This window comes from Macaca fascicularis, chromosome 2 (assembly GCF_037993035.2).
Source record: "Macaca fascicularis isolate 582-1 chromosome 2, T2T-MFA8v1.1".
Classification (NCBI taxonomy): domain Eukaryota; kingdom Metazoa; phylum Chordata; class Mammalia; order Primates; family Cercopithecidae; genus Macaca; species Macaca fascicularis.
This window is the reverse complement of record NC_088376.1, coordinates 120,882,952-120,906,241: the sequence shown is the minus strand read 5'-3', so window position 1 is coordinate 120,906,241 and position 23,290 is coordinate 120,882,952. Positions and strand designations below refer to the sequence as shown.

The 23,290-nt window shown below is 38.8% G+C and overlaps 1 protein-coding gene across 50 annotated transcripts in view; it reads right to left on the bottom strand.

The window, feature by feature from the left end:
- Positions 1-23,290, bottom strand: part of SLMAP (sarcolemma associated protein) — a 178,529-nt gene that overhangs the window by 98,778 nt on the left and 56,461 nt on the right. For 39 of the 50 annotated variants that reach the window (XR_012431293.1, XR_012431294.1, XM_065540826.1 and 36 more), the window contains exon 3: positions 1,361-1,508. Coding sequence is in view for 47 of the 50 variants with exons in the window: in XM_065540826.1 (XP_065396898.1) it covers positions 1,361-1,508 (148 nt within the window). In the remaining 3 variants the exon portion in view is untranslated. Of the gene's footprint in view, positions 1-1,354; positions 1,509-23,290 lie in introns of all 50 variants that reach the window. The other 11 variants (XR_012431292.1, XM_074032564.1, XM_045385991.2 and 8 more) reach the window with 1 other exon arrangement.

The following is a 23,290-nucleotide window of genomic DNA, read 5'->3' as shown; positions in this document are numbered from 1 at the left end:
CTTTCTTTTTTGGTTTACAATTGTAAATGGAAATTCCTAAGATGTTGGCCCTACCCAAATTCAAATATCAAAACCCAACTTTCTGAGGAGGCCAAAAAAACCCATTAAAAGTAATACTGCTGTTGCAATACCAGTGAAAGTATATGCATAAATATGCACATGAACACACACACACCAGCATCATCACCATTATCATTATCACCATCATCACCATCTCTACTATGCAAAATGTCAGAGCCTGATGACTCTGACCAGTATCACCAGATCAGAGTATGTTCAGACAAATGAAACGAGAAACTTGCCAAATGGTTGCACTATCCATATTAAACTAATAAAGTAGAACTAAACACTTATGGTTTTTATCCATTTAGTTTTATGATTTAGCTATATAATTTAATGGTCATAAAGTAGACAGTGAACTAGGTAGAGGCAGGAAGCTTCTGAATTGTAAAAACAAAGATCAATCTACATTTATTTAGCTAAAGAAATTTCAGTTTCAAAAATTGTAAGACGTTAAATTTTATTTTATACTTGTGATAGCTACTATTAGCTGCCTACCTCTACTGCCTTTCCATCTTCTTTCTTGCTAAGAGAACTCTAATTTTGTTTGGGGTAACAATGCATATACAACCTGAAGGAATAAATCAAAATTGATCTATGTCAATCATAGATCTTCTTGCTCCCCTTCACGAGATTAAGTAACTTCACCAGACTTCTTTGTAGCTGTAGGTAACTATGTATGTGCTCTACCCATGTGGCCAGTGAAACCTAAGGAGAAATCTGCTGGGAGGATTCTGCAAAAGATTGTTCTTTCAACATAAAAAGAGAGGCACACAAGAAGGCATTTTATCCCCATCTCATCCTTTTTGCCTAGGATACTGGTGTGAGGAAAATGATGCCTGGGGCTTGCAGCCATCATCTTATTACCATGAAGCAACAACCAAAAGCATGAGAAACTAAAATGTTTAAGACAGTAGAACAGGAAGACAGTAAGACCCTGGATCCCTGATGATATCATTGAGTCAACTGAACAAATGAACCTATCTGCCTCCAGATTTCTCATTAAGTCTCATTATCAACAATAAATATCCTGTGGTTTAAGCTTGTCTTGGTTGGGTATGCTGTCATTGCAACCAATTGGTTCCTAACTGTGATGAAGAACATAAATTACTAATTAACACTCTAGAATTAAAATTTTAGACGAGCAATAGGGAAAGTATGAGACTTTTAATTTTTCACTACATATAATGCTGTATTTAAATCACTTTCACAAGCATGTAATGTTTTGTAATGTCAAGTAAGAGAATGAAAAATTAACCCTTAAAAGACAAGTAATAAAAAAAGTGATCCATACCCGTACCTTTCCGTGTATTCTCTGTCACGTCTACCCCAAACTGGATAATGTCACCGGAAAGAATTTCACATGGTGGACTTTCTTCAGAGCCTCGACTCAATCTCTGGCTATTTATAAAAGTACCATTACTACTTTTAGTGTCTTGAAGATAAAACTGCAAAAAAAAAAAAAAAAGTCACATATTAATAGTAATAATTCCAAATGTACTTTTAAAAAAAGTGCTTCCAGCTTTGCCAACTATTGCAGGTGAATTTTTCCCCTACTAATTCAAACCACTCATTTCAGCTAAGGTTCTCCTTTAACATATATGAAATTAGAATCTGAAAACTAGGTGATTTAAAATTCAGCTACACAAAATGGTACAACCTCTTTGGAAGAGTTTGTCAGGTCCTCAAAATGTTAAACATAAAGTTAGTATACAACCCAGCAATTCCACTCCTAGGTATATATCCAAGAGAACTAAAAACATGTTCTCATAAAAACTTCTACACGAATGTTGGCATTATTCATAATAGCCAAAAAGGGAAAATAATCCAACTATCCATCAACTGATAAATGAATCAACAAATGTGGTAGACATTCATATAACTAAATATTATTTGGCAATAAAGGGGTGAAGTATTGATAACATGATACAACATGAATGAACGTTTAAAACATTATGTGAAGTAAAAGAAGTCAGTCACAAAAGACTGATGTATTATAATGATTCAATTTATATGAAACATCCAGAATAGGCAAAGCTATACAGACAAAAAGCACATGAGCGCTTACAAAAGGTTGAGGTGGCAGGTAGGTATGGGGAATGAGTACTGATGGGTACAAGATTTCTTTTTGAGGTGATGAAAATATTCTAAGATTAGTGGTGATGGCTATACAACTCTTAATATACTATACTCAAAACCACTGAATTGTATGCTTTAGAAGGTGAATTTTATAGTATATTACTTATATGTGAATATAGCTATTTTTTTTAAAGGAAGGGAAGACCAGCTAGACAAAATTCTATCTTTCCATCTCACTTTTTTGTTTGTTTGCTTTTGAGACAGAGTCTCTCTCTGTCACCTAGGCTGGAGTGCAGAGACAAGATCTCAGCTCACTGAAACCTCTGCCTCTCAGGTTCAAGCGATTCTCCTGCCTTAGCCTTCCGAGTAGCTGGGACTACAGGCGCGAGCCACCACAGCCGGCTAATTTTTTTGTGTGTATTTTTAGTAGAGACGGGATTTTGTCATGTTGGCCAGGCTGGTCTCAAACTCCTGACCTCAGGTGACCCACCCGCCTTGGCCTCCCAAAGTGCTGGGATTACAGGCGTGAGCCAGGGTGCCCAGTCTTTCCATCTCACTTTGTTTACCAGGATGTCTGGGTTAAATTAAAGAAAGTGTTTTTTGTTGCACAGGCAAGGGCAACTGGTTTTAGGTAATGCTTATAGTTAACAGCTATCAATCAGCTAACACAACTTGATATCAGGACTGATATATCTCACTAAATTCTTGGTGACAAAGATTTGAGACACTAGAAAAATACTGGAATCAACTATAAAGGTACCAACTTTCTGACCTACCAAATTTGCTTCTCATCACTTGGGTAACCCTCCCTCTTTAAAAATGGAAAGGATAGCAGGAGGCACAGGAAGCCTAACTATTTATTATTTACAAATCCTTAAAAAATTTCAGCACAACTGGGATCACACACAATAGACTTAATAGGCAGAGAATCACCAGGAAAAAAAGGTGTACCTTTCTTTTTGGATTCTTCTACACTCTTCAGCCCTACTTATTTTAGTAACACATTTTCACTGAATATCTTCCTAAGGAAGAAAGGTAAGAAGATACCAAATACACTATATATCAAAATATACTTTTGCCATCAGGCCCTCACTTAACATTAAAGCTATGATAAATAGATTAGTACTTTAGGCCAGGTGTGGTGGCTCACGCCTATAATCTCAGAAATTTGGGAGGCTGAGGTGGGCAGATCACTTGAGGTCAGAGGTTCGAGACCAGCCTAGCCAACATGGTGGTGCATGGTGGCGTGGTGGCACGCACCTGTAATCCCAGCTACTTGGGAGGCTGAGGCAGGAGAATCGCCTGAACCCTGGAGGCAGAGGTTGCAGTGAGCCAAGATCGTGCCCCTGCACTCCAGCCTAGAAAACTGAGGGAGACTCTGTCTCAAAAACAAACAAAAAAAAGATATTACTACTTTCATTTATAAAGGAGAAAAGTGAGATGCACGCATATTAAGTATCTTTCAAAAGTCACAGAACTGGGGAACACAGAAGCAAGGGTTCAAATAAGAAAATTAAAAGGGCCATTTTTCCTCATTACTTCACAACAACCTTTACATTTCATTTATCCTTCACCCCTCCCACAGCTCTCTTCCAAAATTAAATATAACTAAAGACTAAGAAGCAATCTGCAGAAAATGTTCAAATGACATTTCATTTCATTAATTCGTAGCTGACAACTTAAAGGCCACGAGGCTGTCTATAAATGACTCATTCTCTGTTTATAATTCAAAATAGACCAACTGTTACTTTGATTAGCAGTTTGTATATCTAATTACAGACCATTAATTAAGAAAATTGTGTTGATATTTTAAATACATTTGAAACTTACAGGACTTAACATTTCACCCTGGGAGATAAGGGCAGACAATACTTTCAAGTAGGAATATTTACCCTCAAAATCTTTTCTACACTAGAACTTAAAGTTACATTGTATAAGAGAGTTTTGTGCTTTTTTTTAAATAAATGTATTCTTGGGAAATGTGGTAATATCTGGATTCTGGTCAGGTTATGTTCAGTAATATGTGCCTGGGCAAGTTAAATAAGGGAATTATATGATATTTACAGTGGTTTTCAAACTTCAAGTTCTGATACATTAGTGGGTTACTAAGTCAATTTAGTGAGTTGCAACTAGCATTTTTAAAAAAACATAAAATGGAACAGAATAAAAATAAAGAATACATTAAGTAAGGTTCATTACTGTTTAACACTTTGTTGAAAAACAAAAAGAAATATATGTACATATATATACAACATATATATGTATGTATATCAACACCTGTTTGTAGCTCCTATATAACTCTAAAACCACAACATATTTTCGAACTTAAAAGATTTTACATCAGGGCCCAGACACAGTGAGTCATGTCTGTAATCTCAGCACTTCGGGAGGCCAAGGCAGGAGAAACACTTGAGCCCAGGAGTTCAAGACCAGCCTGGACAACAAAGTGAGACCCCATTCCTACAAAAAATACAAAAAATCAGCTGGGCATGGTGGTGCAGGCCTGTAGTCCCAACTACTCGGGAGGTTGAGCTGGGAGGATAGCTTGAGCCCTGGGAGGCTGAGGCTGCAATGAGCCATAATCACGCCACTATACTCCAGTCTGAGCAACAGCATGAACCCCTGTCTCAAAAAAAATTTTTTTCTTACATCAATTTTAACCCAGGTTCTTTTCATTCTTACATGTCTATATTACTGTCCAAAGCACACCATGGTACCTTTGGCCTCTGTTTAGCTTGAACATATAATTTACATTAGTTGTTCCTCCTTCTTCTGCTTTCAACCTGCTAATGGCTTTCAAATATCTTAGAATAAAATCCAAAGTCCTTACCATTGTAGCCCTACAGGATCTGGTCCTGGTTCCCTCACAACTCAATCACTCCCACTCTTTTCCTTCTGCATCCTTTTCAGTCACACTAACTTCTATTCATCCCCCTGACCCTCTGTACTTGTATACAGCTAGAGCACATTAGTATAGTTCTCTACAGAAATATTTTCATTTATATAATTTAACCTTTTGCCCTTGGCTGTTTTGAAAGATTGATACATAAAAAAAAGATTCTGTACCTCTTGTAAAACAATTTACCATTAATCCGTCTACATTATGTATAGAAGTTATTCTATTTACTATCAGGTTAGGTTTCTAAGCTATAAAAATGTTAAACTAGGCTGGGCGTGATGGCTCATGCCTGTAATCTGAGCACTTTGGGAGGCCAAAGCAGGCGGATCACCTGAGGTCAGGAGTTCGAGACCACCCTGGTCAACATGGTGAAACCCCATCTCTACTAAAAACACAAAAAATTAGCTGGGCATGGTGGCGCTCGCCTGTTATCCCAGCTACTCGGTGGCAGTTGGGGGTTGAGACAGGAGAATTGCTTGAATCTGGGAGGCAGAGGTTGCTGTGAGCCAAGATCGTGCCATTGCACACTTCAGCCTGGGCAATAGAGTGAGACTCTGTCTCATAAATAAATAAATGTTAAACTGTTTGCAAGAGCCTAGAAAGGGAGTATGCTTATAGTCCCTGGGTACATTTCCAGCAAGTAGATCTATTACTTGATCCTTTGTCAAATTAAAACCAGAAATATCCTTCTCCTCTATGCTGATAAACCTTCCTCTATCAGGGTTTTATCCCAAAACTTAAAAGAAGTTTTCACTACATTAAAAAATAAATAAATAAAGAATCTGTCAAAGTCTTAACTATCTGTCTTTCCCAGTAGCCTAAGGAATGTCCTAGCAGCTCTAGTATTTGCATTAGCCACCAGACATTCACTTTGATGTTGAACAGGTGAGTAACGAGCTCTGAATTTAAAAACCCTGTGTGGCTTATGGCGAAAGTTCAACAGCAGCACTTTCACTGTTTTAAGGTTTTAATTCTTTCATCAACTCCTTGCTTTCCCTGAATAAACTTTAAGTTCCCAACAATCAGGCACTGATGGTGATCCTTGAACTGAAAGGTTTACCCCTGTCTCATCAGTCACTTTTCCATGTCTCTTGCTGATTAACTTCAATGACACAGGAACAGCACTTCACAGGTTGCACAATTTGCTCTTTGGCCTTCAGAAAGTTCCTGCTGTAGATGAATTCATTCCATAAATATATACATTTTGCATCACTTTCAACTTTGCTACAATCTGTAAATGTTTTCATTTCCATTCTAATGACACACTGATTCTTTTTAACTCTTTCTACATTGATAGGTTTTGCAATATCCAAACACCAACAGATTAATAACATTTGAACTAAAGCTTCAGAATAAAGCACAAATATAGTAGACACACCACAGGCCAAGGGCCATAAACTCTAAGTCCATACAGGGTAGTTCTTAAGACATGAATACAGAATGGATTAGAAGTAGATAGCAGATACTGCAACAAAAATTTTTAGTCTCCCTGAATCACCACCTAAAATCAGAGTGACTAAGACAGCAAAACCAAAATCCCATGGGAAACATTTGTAACAAAAGTAGGTGACACAGTAGCCACACAAACCCCAAAATAAGAGCGGGGAAGACCACCAAGAGCCACAAGACCTGCATGGAATCGGCATCTTTGCAGAAGGATACATAAGGAAACAAAGTGGGCATTTGGGGGACTTGAGGACAACACCAAAATAGCTATTAGGTGTTCACTGGATGGTATGGAGGCCAATTGAAAAAAAGCTGGAAATGGGAATGGTGTGGCTCAATCCAATAACCAGTGCAGGGTAAGTTCCTAAAAAGGCTGGAACAGTCTAAGCCATATAAATTCTTAAAACCAACCTACCAACCAAAGCTACCTTCCAGGATAGGGCTCCAAACTGAGGGAAAACTGCTGGGAGTGGAACCAAAATTGAGCAGAACAGGGACAATAGAGACAAGGAAAGAAAGGGTTCAGATAAAAGTAGAGAAAGGGAAAGGAAGCCACCATATTTTTAAACGTTTTACAAAAACAACAGAAGAGGGAGCTCTGTGAATTAGAAAAGTTATCCTGAACCATGACTCCTTTTTAAAGTTCAGGAAAACCAATTTCATATAAAACTTAGCAACAGAAAAGTATCAAGGTCACATCCATACAGTTATTTTAAGAAAAAAAGAGAATAAGGAGCAGAATAGTATCTTTACAGATAATGAAAAACAGACCTTGGAAAGACATCAAAACTATAAACTTCAATTTCAAAACAAGCTAAAAGATATTAGAAGAATAATTCAAGACATGAAAGAGCAAAATAAATCACAATTATACAACTCAAGAAGAGGTGAAATAACTCAAAAGAATAGAAATAAAAGGAAAAATTCATTTTAGGAATGAATACAAATTAGAAGGATCACAAGAGTGATTAAATATAACTAATAATGCCTTAAAGTAAATAAAAGGTAAAAAGGGTAAAATTTTTTAAAACCATAAAGAATGAAGAAAGTGACATCAGCAAAATGCCAGAGTAGGCAGCTCCAAGCTTCTGTCTCACCATAGAAACACTGAAAAACAAGCAGAAACTATCAGAACCAACTTTGTTAAAACTCTGGAAAACAGTCAAAGGTTTACAGCAACCAAGTAAACACTGAATCAAGAAAAAGGCAATTAAAATATAGGAAAGCTTTGTGGCATTACTTACCCTAGTCCCATCCCCCTCTCCAGCACAAAATAAGTCTTGGAGACATCAGCCTGCATTTCCAGTGTGGGACACCCTGGTACCTAGTTCCAGAGGGAGCAGAGCAGACCTTAATCACAAATTATTTTGTCTAATTTTCACCTGTCTGGGGCTACATGAAGAACTGGTGCAAGGCTTTCATCTTTGTTTTGCCTCAGAACTCATCCAAGCTGGAAAAGTGGCTGGCATTGCTTCGTAAGTGGGATTTACCCTAGGTGGTTCAACTTTAAAAAGGTGTTTTATACTATAAAAATGTTTAAATGCCCCACATTTGTAGAAAATGAAAAAAAAAAAAGAAAAAGAAAAAGAAAACACACAATCATCTCAATGCAGAAAAGGCATTTGATGAAATACAACATCTTTTCACAATAAAAGACTCAGAAAGCTAACATTAGAAGGGAACTTCCTCAACATGATAAAGGGCATTTATAAAAAACCCACAGCTAACATAACACTCAATAGTAAAAGACTGAAAGCATTCCCCTTGAGATCAAGAACAAGACAAGGATGCCGGCTTTCAACATTGCTATTCAACACTGTACTAGAAGTTTCTTGTCCAGAGACAAGAAAAAAAAAAAAGGCATTGAAACTGGAAAGGAAGAAGTAAACTACGTTTATTCACAGATGACATGATCCTATATATAGAAAACCCCACAGAATCCACACGAAAACTATGAGTTAAACAAATCCAACAAATTTGCAGCTTACAAGGTTAACACACAAAAAACAGTGTTTCTACATACCAGCAATGAATAATTCAAAAAGGAAATTAAGAATGCAATTCCATTTCCAGCTAGAAGAATAAAATACCTATGAATAAATTTAACCGAGGAGGTAAAAGACTTTTACATTTAAAAACTGTAAAATATTGCTGAAAGACATTAAAGATGGTCTAAATAAATATAAAGATGTCCCCATGTTCATGGATTGGAAGACTTAATACTGTGAAGGTATCAATATTATCCAAAACAATCCACAGACCCAGTGCAATCCCTATCAAAATTCCAATGACCACCTTTTCTGCAGAAATGGAAAAGTCAATCCTCAAATTCAGATGGAAATTGCAAGGGACCTTGAATAGGCAAAATAATCTTGAGAAAGAAGAATCAAGTTGGAAGATGTGTATTTCCTGAATTCAAAACTTACTACAGAGGTACAGTAATCGAAACACTGTGTTACTGGCATATGGACAGATATAAAAGATCAATGGAATAGAATCTGGAGTCCAGAAATAAATCCAAACATCTACAGCCTAGTGAATTTCAAAGTCCATTCAGTGAGGAAAGAATAGTCTCTTCAATAAATGATGCTGGAAAAACTGGAGAGACACATGCAAAAGAGTAAAGTTGGACCCCTGCCTCATACCATACACTTGTTTTCCATTCATACACTGTTCTCCTGATTTCCTTTAGTTCTTTGACCATGATTTCCTTCAGCTCTTTGGGTATATTTAAGATAAAGTTTTTGTCTGATAAGTCCAATGTCCGCATTTCCCCAAGGATGGTTTCTGTCCATTTTTCCCCCAGCAATGGGCCATACTTTCCTCTTTCTTGTATGCTTTTTAATTTTTTCTGGATATTTTGAATATTGTAATGTGGTAACTCTGGAAATCAGGCTCCCTTCTCTCCCCAGGATTGCTGTTGTTACTTGATGAGGGTGGCAGTCAGCCATTTGTTTAGCGAATTTTCCAACCTATTCTTTGTAAGGATTATACTCCCTGCCATATGTGTTCACTGAAGTCTCTGTTATCTCTGCAGTCATCCAGTGACCTAACACAGATTTCCGTAAATGTCTGGATCCAGTAAGAAAAGGAGTTCGAGGGAATGTTCTGTCTCTTTAAATCTTAAATGGCTAATGCCAAGTAAGTCACTTCAACTTGTGGGGGTTGAAACAGCTGGCACCTCAGCAATTAAAAATAGCAACATAATACACAATCCCCATTTTTAAAGGTCCCAAATGCCCACCCGGGGACCAGCAAGTCACACCAGGAACACAGGCAACCATCACCTGGCTCCTACAGGATTGAGGGATGGGAGATGGTAGCTACTATGCCAAACACCAAAACAATGAAATTCTTTGAAACTCACCAGCCTCTTTCCTCATCAAGTACTCCCTTGGATGCTGCAAATGTTCTACTAGATTCCAGAGTTCCAAAATAGCTGCTTCAGGCAGTTCATGCCAGCTCAATAGTTATTTCGGTGGCGGAATCAATTCAGAGATTCCTACTCTACCTTTTTCCGTGGCATCATATTAAGAAACTGAGCCTCAGGCATATTAAGCAGAGTGTCATGGCCTCACAGATATTGCAGATTTAACACTGTTATTCCTACAAAATTTCCACACTGCCTTTCTTCCCTACTTAAACACTCTCTGGTCTTTGATTCCAAACTTATGAAATCCCATTTCATTTATGAAGACTTCCTGAAGCAATCAGAATACAAAGAGCCAATTTCAACTCTACCTCCATCATTAAGGCAAATCACTTAGTCTGTAACATTTACTTGGCACCCATCTTGGAGAGAATGCACATCCATAAAATCATATGCAGAGCAACCCTAAACTGAGAATAAATTAAGACAGTATGAATTAAGTACCAAAATTCTGAGAGCCTGGTGGGAAATATAGTTAGGCATAATCAGTTGCTAAGGAAGCATTTATGAGTGAGGGTGGTAATCAGAATGAAAAGGCAAGCAGAAAGAGGAGGAGAAGGAGGAGGAGGAGGAGGAGGAACAGGTATTGCAGCAAATTTATATATAGCTAAGGCCCCCAGAGGGTAACAAAAACCAAACAAAGGAACAAGTGGAAAAATGCAAGATACAGCTGTAAAAAGAGGGCCTTCAGCACTGGACTAAGAAGTTGCAGTTTCTTAAGACAGAAGGCACTACTGACAGAGTTGATGAAAATACTGTTTTAGGGAGATTAATCCAACAGCTTTGATGATCTAGCAGCTGTGTGTAGGATGAACTGCAGTGGGAGTCACTAGAAATAAGGAGACCCATGATTTGTTCACTTTTGCCACCAACAATTTAGTTGCTTTTTAGAGTATACAAACTTAGTCATTATATGCATGTTCAACATTAATTAATTTATTTATATAACCTTTCTGGTTTCCTGGCTAACAAGGCATCACACATTTCAGAGACTGGAATTTTTAATTGTGCCACTGAAGGAGGAAATAAAAAGCTTTATTCATATTCTATAGGAAAATATATACAAAAGTGGTGAAATGTTTTCACCAAAATGAAATCTCACATGTAAACTAGAATGAAACTTGCCCATATACTACCCGAAGATCTTACAAATGATGTTAATTTGCCAAGATTTTTTCCACCTAGTGACATTCAAGACGTGTTCACTGTACAATAAATCTTTCTTTTGGGGCCAGCTCACAAGGAAAAGCGGAGAAAGAAAAAGTATTTCTGCATGGGAACTGAGATAAGTCTCTACATGGGAGCTAAGATTATGAAAGACAGAAATAGGGAAGGTGGGAAAGATAAATTTTTAAAAATAATCAAAACAGTATAAAGCATACAAAACACAGAATTATTATATCTTTCTTAAATATGCTTTCGAATTAAGACAATCCTTCACTGAGAACTCAGGACAAAGTAAATTAGATTTCTCAGACACCTATGTTGAATTCTGAAAGCCTCTATATACCTGTCAGGGTCATCTAAAAACTTGCAAGATCCCCCTTAATTTGCCTTAAGTCCTATAGATAAAGGAGGGCCTGGACCTTAATGGGGCCATATTCACCAGGCAGTAGGGGCAGGAGTGAGACTGGGACCTGCCTAAAATGAGAATTTCTAAGATGAGGCAAGCTTGAGAGAAAACCTGGAGATGGAGGACAAAGTCGACCAGGAGGAGCAGGACCAGAGAGAGTTGCGTCGCCCGCTGGAGGTATCTCTAAGGTTTGCTTACCTATCTCCCTGGAATTGCCCTTTGCAGCCTCTCTGAGATGGTCGCTAGGAGGGCAGAATCAATTCTGCAATGTTGGCAGAGGTCCAGATTACCCTGCAAGGCAAAGAGAGCCTGCACGTATGGAACCTTGGACCATTTGCCCTCGCGTTTACAGATACAGTTCTGAGAGATGGGGTGTGTGTGTGGGGGGGGGGAGCTGAAAGCCTACAGCAAATTCTAATTTGGCAGTGATTAGCCTATTTCCCACACCCCAAAACTGATGGGTTGATAAGAAAATTCTGATTATTTTTTCCTCTCGGGGTGTGTTAATCACAGCAAAAAGCAGCTGTTTGTCTTTGAGGCTCCTACTTAACTGATACTAAAGAACAGATAGTGATCTCAAACTCAATCTTTTAGACACCAAAAAGTCTCTAATTACCTCAAAGGATATCAAAATTATTAATACCAATGTTTTAAATATTACATATTTTACCCAAATGTCATGTATTTTAGCATATTAGGAATAGAATGAGGGGATACTGTGATATTGTAAATATGCAATACTTTCACGACACTTCATGATTTTCCTCACAAAATGTTAAACCATCCTGAGGTCAGCTGAACAAAAACAAAATAATTGCACCACCACTCTTAATCTCTGTTAAAAAACCCTCACACAGACCAGGCACAGTGGCTCACACCTGTAATCTCAGTGCTTTGGGAGGTGGAGGGGAAGGATTGCTTGAGCCCAGGAGTTCAAGACCAGCCTGGGCAACATGGTGAGACCTTGTCTTTACAAAAAATCCAAAAACTACCTGGGTGTGGTCCCACCTACTTGGAGTCTGAGGCGGGAGGATCACTTGAGCACAAGAGTTTGAGGCTGCAGTGAGCTATGATGCACCACTGTATTCCAGGTTTATGACAGAGTGAGACCCTGTCTCAAAACAAACAACAAAAACAACACCTTACCCATAGAATAACAGCCTTGTTTGCCACAAAAGGAAATACTTGTGATCACATTTGTGGGAAAAAAGAACAAGGTCACTAGGTTTAAAGCCTTATAAACTGTTTAATAACGTATACAATGGGCTCCATCTAAGGATCATTGATATTGATCTATATAGTCATTAAGAGGTAGTAGAGAGAGAAACTAAAAGAAAAAAATTTCCATTAAAGATTGGTAAAATTGGAAAATCATAGGAATATGGATCTTATTTTGGGGGGGGGAACCTGCCCACACACAAAGAATTTATTTGGCAAACAAATTCAGGGGAAATGTTAAAAGACACAAATAGTACACCTGCCCAAAAAAGAACATACATAGCTTTTAAAAATGCCTTAAATTTCTAAGGTAATAAAAATAATAATGATGGCCTTTTCATTCTTTAGGCACAATCATTCAAGTTGGCATATAACTTTGTTTAAAACATCTTGGTCTTTACTCGTATTTCTTCGTTTTTAGTGACAGTTAATTCTTTGAGAGATTTATCTCCTCGAGGCTTTGAAAATTTAGACATCCACAGGTGAGTTATTTAAAAATTATAATAATTCTACTTTGAAAGACAAAGCAAACAAAGTTTCTGGGGACCATAAGTGAATAAATGGAAATAATAACAATGCAATTTATGAAACAGTCATTTTGTCTTGAGATGGGAAATGACTATTTGGAAGAAGGAAAATAAACCCCTTACGTGAGTTTAATACAGAGGCTCTCATTTTGCGGCTGCCACATGATTCAGCTGTTCAAACACCTCTCATGATCTCCAGCACTTCTCAGAATTAGCAATGCTCCCAGTTTAAGAATCACTAATTCTTTAAAAATTTTGAACTGAAATTTAGTAACAGAAAGTATCACATTCAAATTCTCTCTCTATGACTTAAACATAAATCCCTAGACATTTTTCCCCAGGAAGTTTTTGGGGCCAAAGCTTATTATGAAGGTATGAAATTTTCTTTTAAAAGCATTGCTGATTTCTTTCACTACCATCAAAAGTAACATCACTTATATCCAGAATTCAGGTATACAGAAGTTTTAACAAAGAAAGGAAGACCAAAGAATGAATTATTCTACGGTGACAAAAGGGTACCACATAATTTACAATAATCATTGTCAGTTTTTGAGTGCTTACCATGTGCTTGGATAAACTACTCTGCATGCATTTTTTCACTTAATCTATAAAACAATCTTATGAGGCAGATGTTATATTATCCCTATACTTCAGATAAAGAAATCAGGACTACGGCCAGGCGCAGTGGCTCACGCCTGTAATCCCAGCACTCTGGGAGGCCGAGGCAGGCGGATCACCTGAGGTCAGGAGTTCAAGACCAGCCTGACCAACATGAAGAAACCCTGCCTCTAATAAAAATACAAAATTAGCTGGGTGTGGTAGCGCATGCCTGTAATCCCAGCTGCCGGGGAGGCTGAGACAGGAGAATCGCTTGAACCTGGGAGGTGGAGGTTGCAGTGAGCCAAGATCGTGCCATTGCACTCCAGCCTGGGCAACAAGAGCGAAACTCCATCTTAAAAAATAAATAAATAAACAAACAAACAAACAAATAAATAAATAAATAAATCGGGACTAAAAGAGGTTAAGTAACTTGCCAAAGGGTCTCCTAAGCTCGTAAACATTTCATCTTAACCATTCTGCTATACTACTTAATGTTCATCTGGCAATTTTATATCCACTATCTCTACTATTTCTCCAGACCTCCTATAAAACAGCAATGATTTTGTTCATTTTATAAATCAGTAAATTTAGGCTGACAAACCAAGTGACCCATCTATAGTCACAATGGTAAAAATAGTAAAACAGCAATCAGACCTTCTGATGCCAAATCATCAGGAAAGGTAAGCTTTTAAAAACTTCTTTCAGAAATTCATTCACTACCTGCTAACACCGATTTGACACACAATTCTAATAAATTTGGGTTTTCTGGTTTCTGTGTCCATGACAGAGTAGAAGGGAACTAGCTTTTGCTCATGCTAGGAACTATGCTAGGTACTTTACATACACTACCTCATCTAAACTTCAGAACACTATGAAATAAGCAGCATCCCACATGAGCAGACAGAGTGAGGAGTTAAAACTTAAGTCCAAAGATTATACAGAAAGAACAGCAAACAAGGCCTGTTAGACTCCTCATGAATATGGCAAATTCTTTGAAGATTGGGATATCCCCAATCCTAAACAAAATGCCTTCTGAGCAGGAACCAAATAAATATTTTAAATAAATATTACATGATTGTAACATCTACAACCTAGACTCATCTCATCATTTACCCATAGTTTCCTGAGCATCTCTTAACAGAAATTCAGTCAGTAGCCACTAATAATAGAATGGACTTGTGACCATCAGAAATCACTTACAGTAAGTGCATAATAATGGCAATAATACTATCAGTAATAATAAATAATATCAATAAAACTTTAGGGCATCTAGTGTGTCACCAATTCCTATGATTTCTGATTCAGTAAAATCTCTCAATTCCATACTGCCTTTCCCTTCCGATTACAGTTCCTCTTACCCTAACCATTGCCAAGATAATTCCACACTCTACACCCTCCACACTGATGCTAGACTTACTCCCTAAAACACAAACCTGATCACATTGTTTCACTTTATAAAAGGACTGTTGACCCTCTGCTGACTTCAAAATCAAGTCCAAGAGCTGTGACTTTTGAAGTCTTTCAAAATGACCCTAATCACCCTATCTAACCTAATCTTCCTCTTTTCCTCAAAGTACTATCCATTCCACCCTTGCTTAACTACTAGCAGTGCCCTGCATAAGCCCCAGGCCTCTCTGTCTTTCCTTATACTGCTCTCGGACTTCAAAAGCCCTTTGCTTCCACCTACCCATACTCTCTACCTGTTAAAAGTCACCTTTTCTTTCTGAAGTTCAGTTTAAATATCTTAACAAATAAGATTTCTTTCAGATAACATTTCTCACAAAATAAACACTTTCCCCCAACTAAATCCAAGACTCAGGCTTTATTCTAAGTTAAGCAGCTAACTCTCAAATCTCTATTTCCAAACCACACTTTGAGTAGCACTATAATCCAATCTTTTCCACATAACATTCATTCCCTGTCAGTAAATTTCAAAAGGCACAAGTCACAAATGACTTCTTTAAATGTAGAAGCAATAAATGATGTAATTCATACTATAAAATGGAAGCTATTAAGTTGTGATGTAACATAAAGTAGGCCATACTGTATTACATCCAAATAATGGATGCTATATGGAGCAGAGCATACATTAAATGTTTAAATTTGGCTGGGTGCTGTGACTCACACCTGTAATCCCAGCACTTTGGGAGGCCAAGGTAGGTGGATCACTTGAGGCAAGGAGTTCGAGACCAGCCTGGCCAACGTGGAGAAACCCCATCTCTGCTAAAAATACAAAAATTAGCCAGGCGTGGTGGCACACACCTATAATCCCAGCTGCTGGGAGGCTGAGGCAGGAGAATAGCTTGAACCTGGGATGCAGAAGTTGCAGTGAACCGAGATCACGTCACTGTACTCTAGCCTGAGCAACAAAGCAAGACTCCGTCTCAAAAAAAAAAAAAAAAAAAAGGTTTAAATTCAAGCTCTATCACCTTCTAACTTATTGTGTGACCATGAGCAACCTACTTAACCTCTTTGAGCCTCCCTTTACCTATATTTAAATCAAGGATAGCATCAGTACCTACTTCACAATGTTTGTTGTAAAGGTTAAAGGATATAAAGCATTAGCACAGTATTAGTACATAGTAACTGCTAAACAAATGGTAGCTATTATTATTAAGCTCACAGAATATGTGTAAATACTTAATCACTTTGATTTTTTTCAGTCAGGGAACTGATTCGGGACTTTCCTTTATTGGTTAAGGTTCTTAAAAATAAGGTTCTTTGACAATTACTTAAACAGCTGATAGAAAAAAAAAAAAGGCAAGGCTGGCGCAGTGGCTCACACCTATAATCCCAGCACTTTGGGAGGCTAAGGTGGGAGGACTGTCTGAGTCCAGGAGTTCAAGACCAGCCTGGGCAAGATGGTGAGACACTGCTCTTAAAAAAAAAAAAAGATGGCCGGGCGCGGTGGCTCAAGCCTGTAATCCCAGCACTTTGGGAGGCCGAGACGGGCGGATCACGAGGTCAGGAGATCGAGACCATCCTGGCTGACACAGTGAAACCCCGTCTCTACCAAAAAATACAAAAAAACTAGCCGGGCGAGGTGGCGGGCGCCTGTAGTCCCAGCTACTCGGGAGGCTGAGGCAGGAGAATGGCGTGAACCCGGGAGGCGGAGCTTGCAGTGAGCCAAGATCACGCCACTGCACTCCAGCCTGGGCAGCAGAGCGAGACTCTGTCTCAAAAAAAAAAAAAAAAAAAAAGATATAAATAGATCGGTAACAGCTGAACTCTTACACATGTGTTAAATATATAATATATATAATATTTTATGGTTATTATCAGAATGATATGGTTATAAATAACCATGATATTTATAATATTCACGGTAATATTCATGTGTGATGAGGGCAGCGGTGTACTATTGCATAGAAAGAAGGAAGTTGCTAAGCCTTTGTCTCATAGCATGGACTGAACACCAATTATAACAAATACAAAACACTGTGATATGGGTTAGGGCAGGGGACCCTAATCCACAGTTAGTCTTGATATTGGTCTGTGACCTGTTAGGAAATGGGCCACACAACAGGAGGTGAGCGGAGGGCAAGTGAGCATTACCACGTGAGCACCACCTCCTGTCAGATCAATGGTGGCATTAGGTTCTCATAGAAGCGCAAACCCTATTGTGAACGATGCATGTGAGGGATCTAGGCTGCACATCTAATTAATGCCTGATGATCTGAGGTGGAACAGTTTCATCCTGAAACCATCACCTGCCTACCATCCATGGAAAAACTGTCTTCCATAAAACTAGTCCCTGGTGCCAAAAAGGTTGGAGACCGCTGGATTAGGGAATCCCAAAGTTTTGGAGGGTTTTGGAGACAGAGTCTTGCTCTGTAACCCACGCTAGAGTACAGTGGGTAATCACAGCTCACTGCAGCCTCAACCTCCCAGGCTCACATCACCATACCCAGCTAATTTTTTTGCTTGGTTTTGTTTTGTTTTGTTTTTGTAGAGACAGGCCTCACTTTGTTGCCTGGGTTGGTCTCAAACTCCTGGCCTCAAGTGTTTCTCCTGCCTCAGCCTCCCAAAGTCCTGGGATTACAGGCATAAGCCACTGCGCCCAGCCCTAAGTGAAGTTTTATCAAGAGGAAATTACTAGTCGCTCTAATGTATATGTAAGTATGCTTAGAATATATTACACAGACTAGTGTATCTATAACTATTCAATTAACAGTGTGAACCAATTTATGAATAAATGAAGCTAAATAGTATTTAGCAGATATCATAATTCCTTTTCTAAACCAGGGTCCTACTGTACTCCTGGCCCTAAGTAACAGGGCTAGAAACCCAGTCAAACCACAGAATAATGCTCAGAAGGCTGGGCGCGGTGGCTCACAACTGTAATCTCTGCGATTTGAGAGGTTGAGGTGGCATACTCCTTGAGTCCAGGAGTTTAAGACCAGCCTGGGCAACAAAGTGAGGCCTTGTCTCTACAAAAAAATCAAAATATGAGGCAGGAAGACCGCTTGAGCCCAGGTGATTGAAGCTGCAATGATCCATGATCGTGCCACTGCACTCCCACCTGGGTGACAGAGATGGATGATGAACAGCAGGCAACTGAAGGACACCCTGTGATGGGTTCGCCCTGAGAGAGGGGCTCGTGACTTGGAAAGTATTGCAGGGAGAAAAAATAAAATAGAAAAAAAAAAAGAAGAATGCTCACAGAAGGTCATAACTCACTCTATTCAAAACTCAAAATGCTACTTGGGACACCCTATAAGGATAAGGGCCTTCCCATTACACCTTCCTATATTATTTGAAATTTCCATTAAAAAAAAAAACAAACAAAAAAAGACACGTATGGGAAGGTACAAACAGGCACCTGACGCCAAAACTCTCAAGACACCTAAAAAGCTCAGGAAAACAGACAACTAACAAGATGTTTAATATAAGTTTGGCAAAGACTAAGATTAGCGATAATAGGCTCTAGCAAGAATGTGGAGGAAACAACATTTTCATATACATCATCTCTCAGTATCCGTGGAGAGGACTGACACCAAATCCACCACAGATATTCAAGACCCTTTTATAAAATGATGTAGTAGTTGCATAACACCTACACACATCCTTCTATATATTTTAATTCATCTCTAGACTACTTAGAATACCTAATACAAATACTCCGTAAATAGTTGTTATAACATATTGTTTAGAAAATGACAAAAAGAAAATTCTGTACATGTTCAGTACAGATGCAACCATCCTTTTTTTCCCCCAAATATTTTCTATACAAAATTGGCTGAATCCATGGATGTGTAACCCATGGATACAGAAGGCCCACTGTCCTGGACATGAGAGTATAAACTGATACAACTTTGTTGGAAAATGATTCATCAATGTTTATTAAAATTTTAAAAGTTTATACCTGGTTGGGTATAGTGGCTTGTAATCCCAGCACTATGGGAAGTCAAGCCAGGAGGATCTCTTGAGTCTAGGAGTTCGAGACCAGCCTGGCCAACATGGTGAAACCCCATCTCTACCAAAAATACAAAAATTAGCTGGGCATGGTGGTGCATGCCTCTAATCCCAGCTGCTCGGGAGGCTGAGGCAGGAGAATCACTTAAACTCGGGAGGTGGAGGTTATAGTGAGCCGAGATCACACCACTGCACTCCAGCCTGGGCAACAGAGCAAGACTCTGTCACCAAAAAAAAAAAAAAAAAAGAAAAAAAGCATCCAAATGGAAAGGATGAAATAAAATTATCTGTTTGTAGATTATATAGTCCTGTATGTAGAAAACCCTAAATGGTCCAGAAAAAAACTGTTAAGAATAAATGAATTCAGCAAAGTAGTAAGATACAAAGACAATACAGGAAAATCAGATGCATTTCTATACACTAAACAATGAACAATCCAAAAAGGAAATTATAAAAACAATCCCATTTTCAGTAGCATCAAAAAGAACTAACTTAGGGGGTTGGGAAAGGGGTTAAGAAAAAAAAAAAGTAAAAATTTTAAAAAATTGTTAATGAATTAACTTAGGAATTAACTTAACCAAAGAGGTAAGATATTTGTACAATGAAAACTATAAAACATTACTGAAAGAAATTAAAGAAGACATAAATAACAACATATCCCATAATCACAAAAGTCTTAATACTGTTAAGATGTCAATACTACCCACAGCAATCAATAGATTCAATGTAATCCCTATCAAAATCCTAGTGAGGTTTTTTTGCAAAATTAGAAAGGCTCATCCTAAAACTTACACAGAATTTCAATGGCCAAAACAATCTTAAAAAAGAAAACAAAACTTGAGGATTCATACTTCCTTCTTCCTATTACAAAGCTACACTGATCAAACATTAATCAAAGCTACACTAATCAAATACCATACTTGGTACTGGCATACAGAGAGACATGTATCTCATATTCAAAAGAATATGAATAGAATAGACAGTCCAGAAATAAAAGTTCACATATACAGTCAAAAGATTCTGTTCAAAGGTGCCAAGATCATTTAATGGGAAAGAACAGTCTTTTCAACAAACGTTGCTAGGAAAACTGGATATCCACAAACAAAATGATAAAGTTGGAGCCTAACGTAACACTATATACAAAAATGAACTCCAAGTGGATCAATGACCTAAATGTAAGACCTGAAAGTACAAAATTCTTAAAAGAAAACATAGGGCAAAAGCTTCACAACATTAGATTTGGCAGTGATTTCTTGGATATGACACCAAACGCAAAAGCAACAACAGAAAAGACAAAGGGGACTTCATGAAAATTAAAAACCTCTGTATGTCAAAGGGCACTACCAATACAGTAAAAAGGCAACCTACAGAATGGGAGGAAATATTTGCAAATCATACATTTGATAAGGGATTGATATCCAGAATATATAGAGAACACCTAAAACACAACCACTAAAAAACAAAGAACCCGATTCAAAAACGGGCAAAGGACTTGAATAGACATTTGTCCAAAGAAGATATATGATGGCCAATAAGCACACGAAAAGATGCTAAACATCACTAATCATTAGATAAATGCAAACAATGAGATACCACTTCACACCCATTAGGATAGCTACTCTCAAAAAAAAAACAGAAAATAAGTGTTGGCAAGGATGTGGAGAAACTGGAACCCTTATGCACTGTTGGTGGAATGTAAAATGGTACAGCTACTGTGGGAAACAATATGGCAGTTCCTCAAAAATTTTGAAAAAGAATTACCATATGATCCAGCAACTCCCTTTCTGGGTATATAGCCAAAAGTAGGGTCTCAAAGAGATACTGGTACATCCATGATCATAGCAGCATTATTCACAATAGCTAAAATGTAAAAGCAACCCAAGTGTCCACCAACAGATGAATGGATAAGCAAAATATGACATAAAAATATACGTACAATAAAATATTATTCAGCCTTAGAAAGGAAGGAAATTCTGACATATGCTACAACATGGATTAACCTTGAGGACATTATACTGAATCAAGTAAGCCAGTCACAAAAAGACAAAATACTATATAATTCCACTTATTTGAGGTAGTTACAGGGGTCCAAGAGGTAGTTACAGGGGTCCAAAATCATGGAGATGGAAAGTAGAATGGTCTCTTGCAGGGATTGGAGGGAGAAGAGTTACTGTCTAATATGTAAAAACTTTCAGCTTTACAAGATGAAAAGAGTTATGGAGATGAATGGTGATAATGGTTACAGAACATTATGAATGTATATAATACCCTGAACTGTATACTTAAAAATGGCTACAATGATATATTTTGTTACACTTATTTTATCACAATAAAAATTTTTTTTAAAGGCAGCTTGGATATATGAGCCTAGAGTTCAGGGGAAGAAGTCTCAGCTTGAGATATAAATTTAGCTGTCATCAGCATATAAACAGAATTTAAAGCCAAGAGACAGGATGAGATCACCAAGGGAATGAGTACAGATAGACAACAGGTCCAAGGACATGGAGCAGTTCAAAGTTTCAAGGTCATGGAAAAGAGGACCAACCAAAGGAAACTGTAAAGAATGGCCAGTAAGGTATGAAAAGAACCAAGAGAAAGTGATATGTCCTAGAAGCTGTGTGAATAATGTTTTCCAAGAATGTGGGAGAGATCAACAGTCAAATGATGCTGATAGATCAAGTAAGGTAAGGGACAAACGCAGACCAATGGAAATAATCTGAAAGCCACTGACGACCTTGGTAAGAACAGTGTGGACGTAGTGGAGGATGAATGCCTTACCAGAATGATTGCAAAGAAAATGGACATAGAGGAATGAGAGGCCACATATATAGATAAATCTTTTTTTTTTTTAACTTTTTTTTTAGACGGAGTCTCGCTCATCGCCCATGCAGGAGTGCAGTGGCGCGATCTTGGCTCGCTGCAAACTCCGCCTCCCAGGTTCACACCATTCTCCTGCCTCAGTTTCCTGAGTAGCTGGGACTATAGGTGCCTACCACCACGACCAGCTAATTTTTTGTATTTTTAGCAGAGACAGAGTTTCACCGTGTTAGCCAGGATGGTCTTGATCTCCTGACCTCGTGATCTGCCCGCCTCGGCCTCCCAAAGTGCTGGGATTACAGGCGTGAGCCACCGCACCCGGCCTAGATAAATCTTTTAAGAAGTTTTGCTCTAAATGGAAGCAAATAAATGAGCAATGCTAACAGAGAAAGTAAAGTCAACAGAATTTTTTTAATAAGAGAAAAATTGTTGCAGGATCTTTGGGGTGTTGCTTTTTTGGCCAGAAACCTCTGTGGCTGGTGGTGCCCTTGCCTGAGTTTTGCTTGGGCCCATTGGGCTCATTCTGCTTACTTGGGCTGGCAGGCTGCGCTCAGTTCATGCTACCAGCCTGGATCCCATGCCTGCCAAGGGCAAGCCAAGCATGGAGTGGCAAGGGGTGTGTGAGCAAGCAAACATGGGGTCCAACCACTGCGAACAGGCACGCTGCCTGCTGCAGTGGGGCGGGCAGCTCCAGGTGCCAGCATGTGTGCTGGCTCTCTGTGAGGCTGTGGTAGATCAGGATCACTGCAAGCAGCTTCCACAGCTGTCACCAGGGAACGCGGTGGCACCTGGAAGCTTGGAGTCTCCAGGAACTACAGGGAATCAAAGAGGGAGTCACAGCCCTGGCTTGGGGAGCTCCAGGTCTGAGCTCCCTGAAGGGCTGCAGCTCTTCTCTCCTCTTTACCTGCAGTATGGCAAGCAAGGGGCATGTTTCAGCCCTGTTTGTGTTACAGCTCTTTCAGCCTTGCCTTTCCGCAGGTCCCAAGTTCTTGTCCTGTGTCCAGGAAGAAAGGGGTAGGCAGACAAGTGGAGGGTAAGCAAGGCAAAGAGGAGCTTTATTGAGTGACAGAATAGCTCAGAGGAGGCCCTGAAGTGGGTAGCTCCTCTCTACAGGCAGGTCATCTCAACATCTGCTCAGCTCTGGCTGAGCCCGAGGCTTTTACGGGCCTCAGAGGGGAGGAATTGTGAGCCAGCTGGTCTGTGAGCGGCCGTGAGCGGGACCGGAA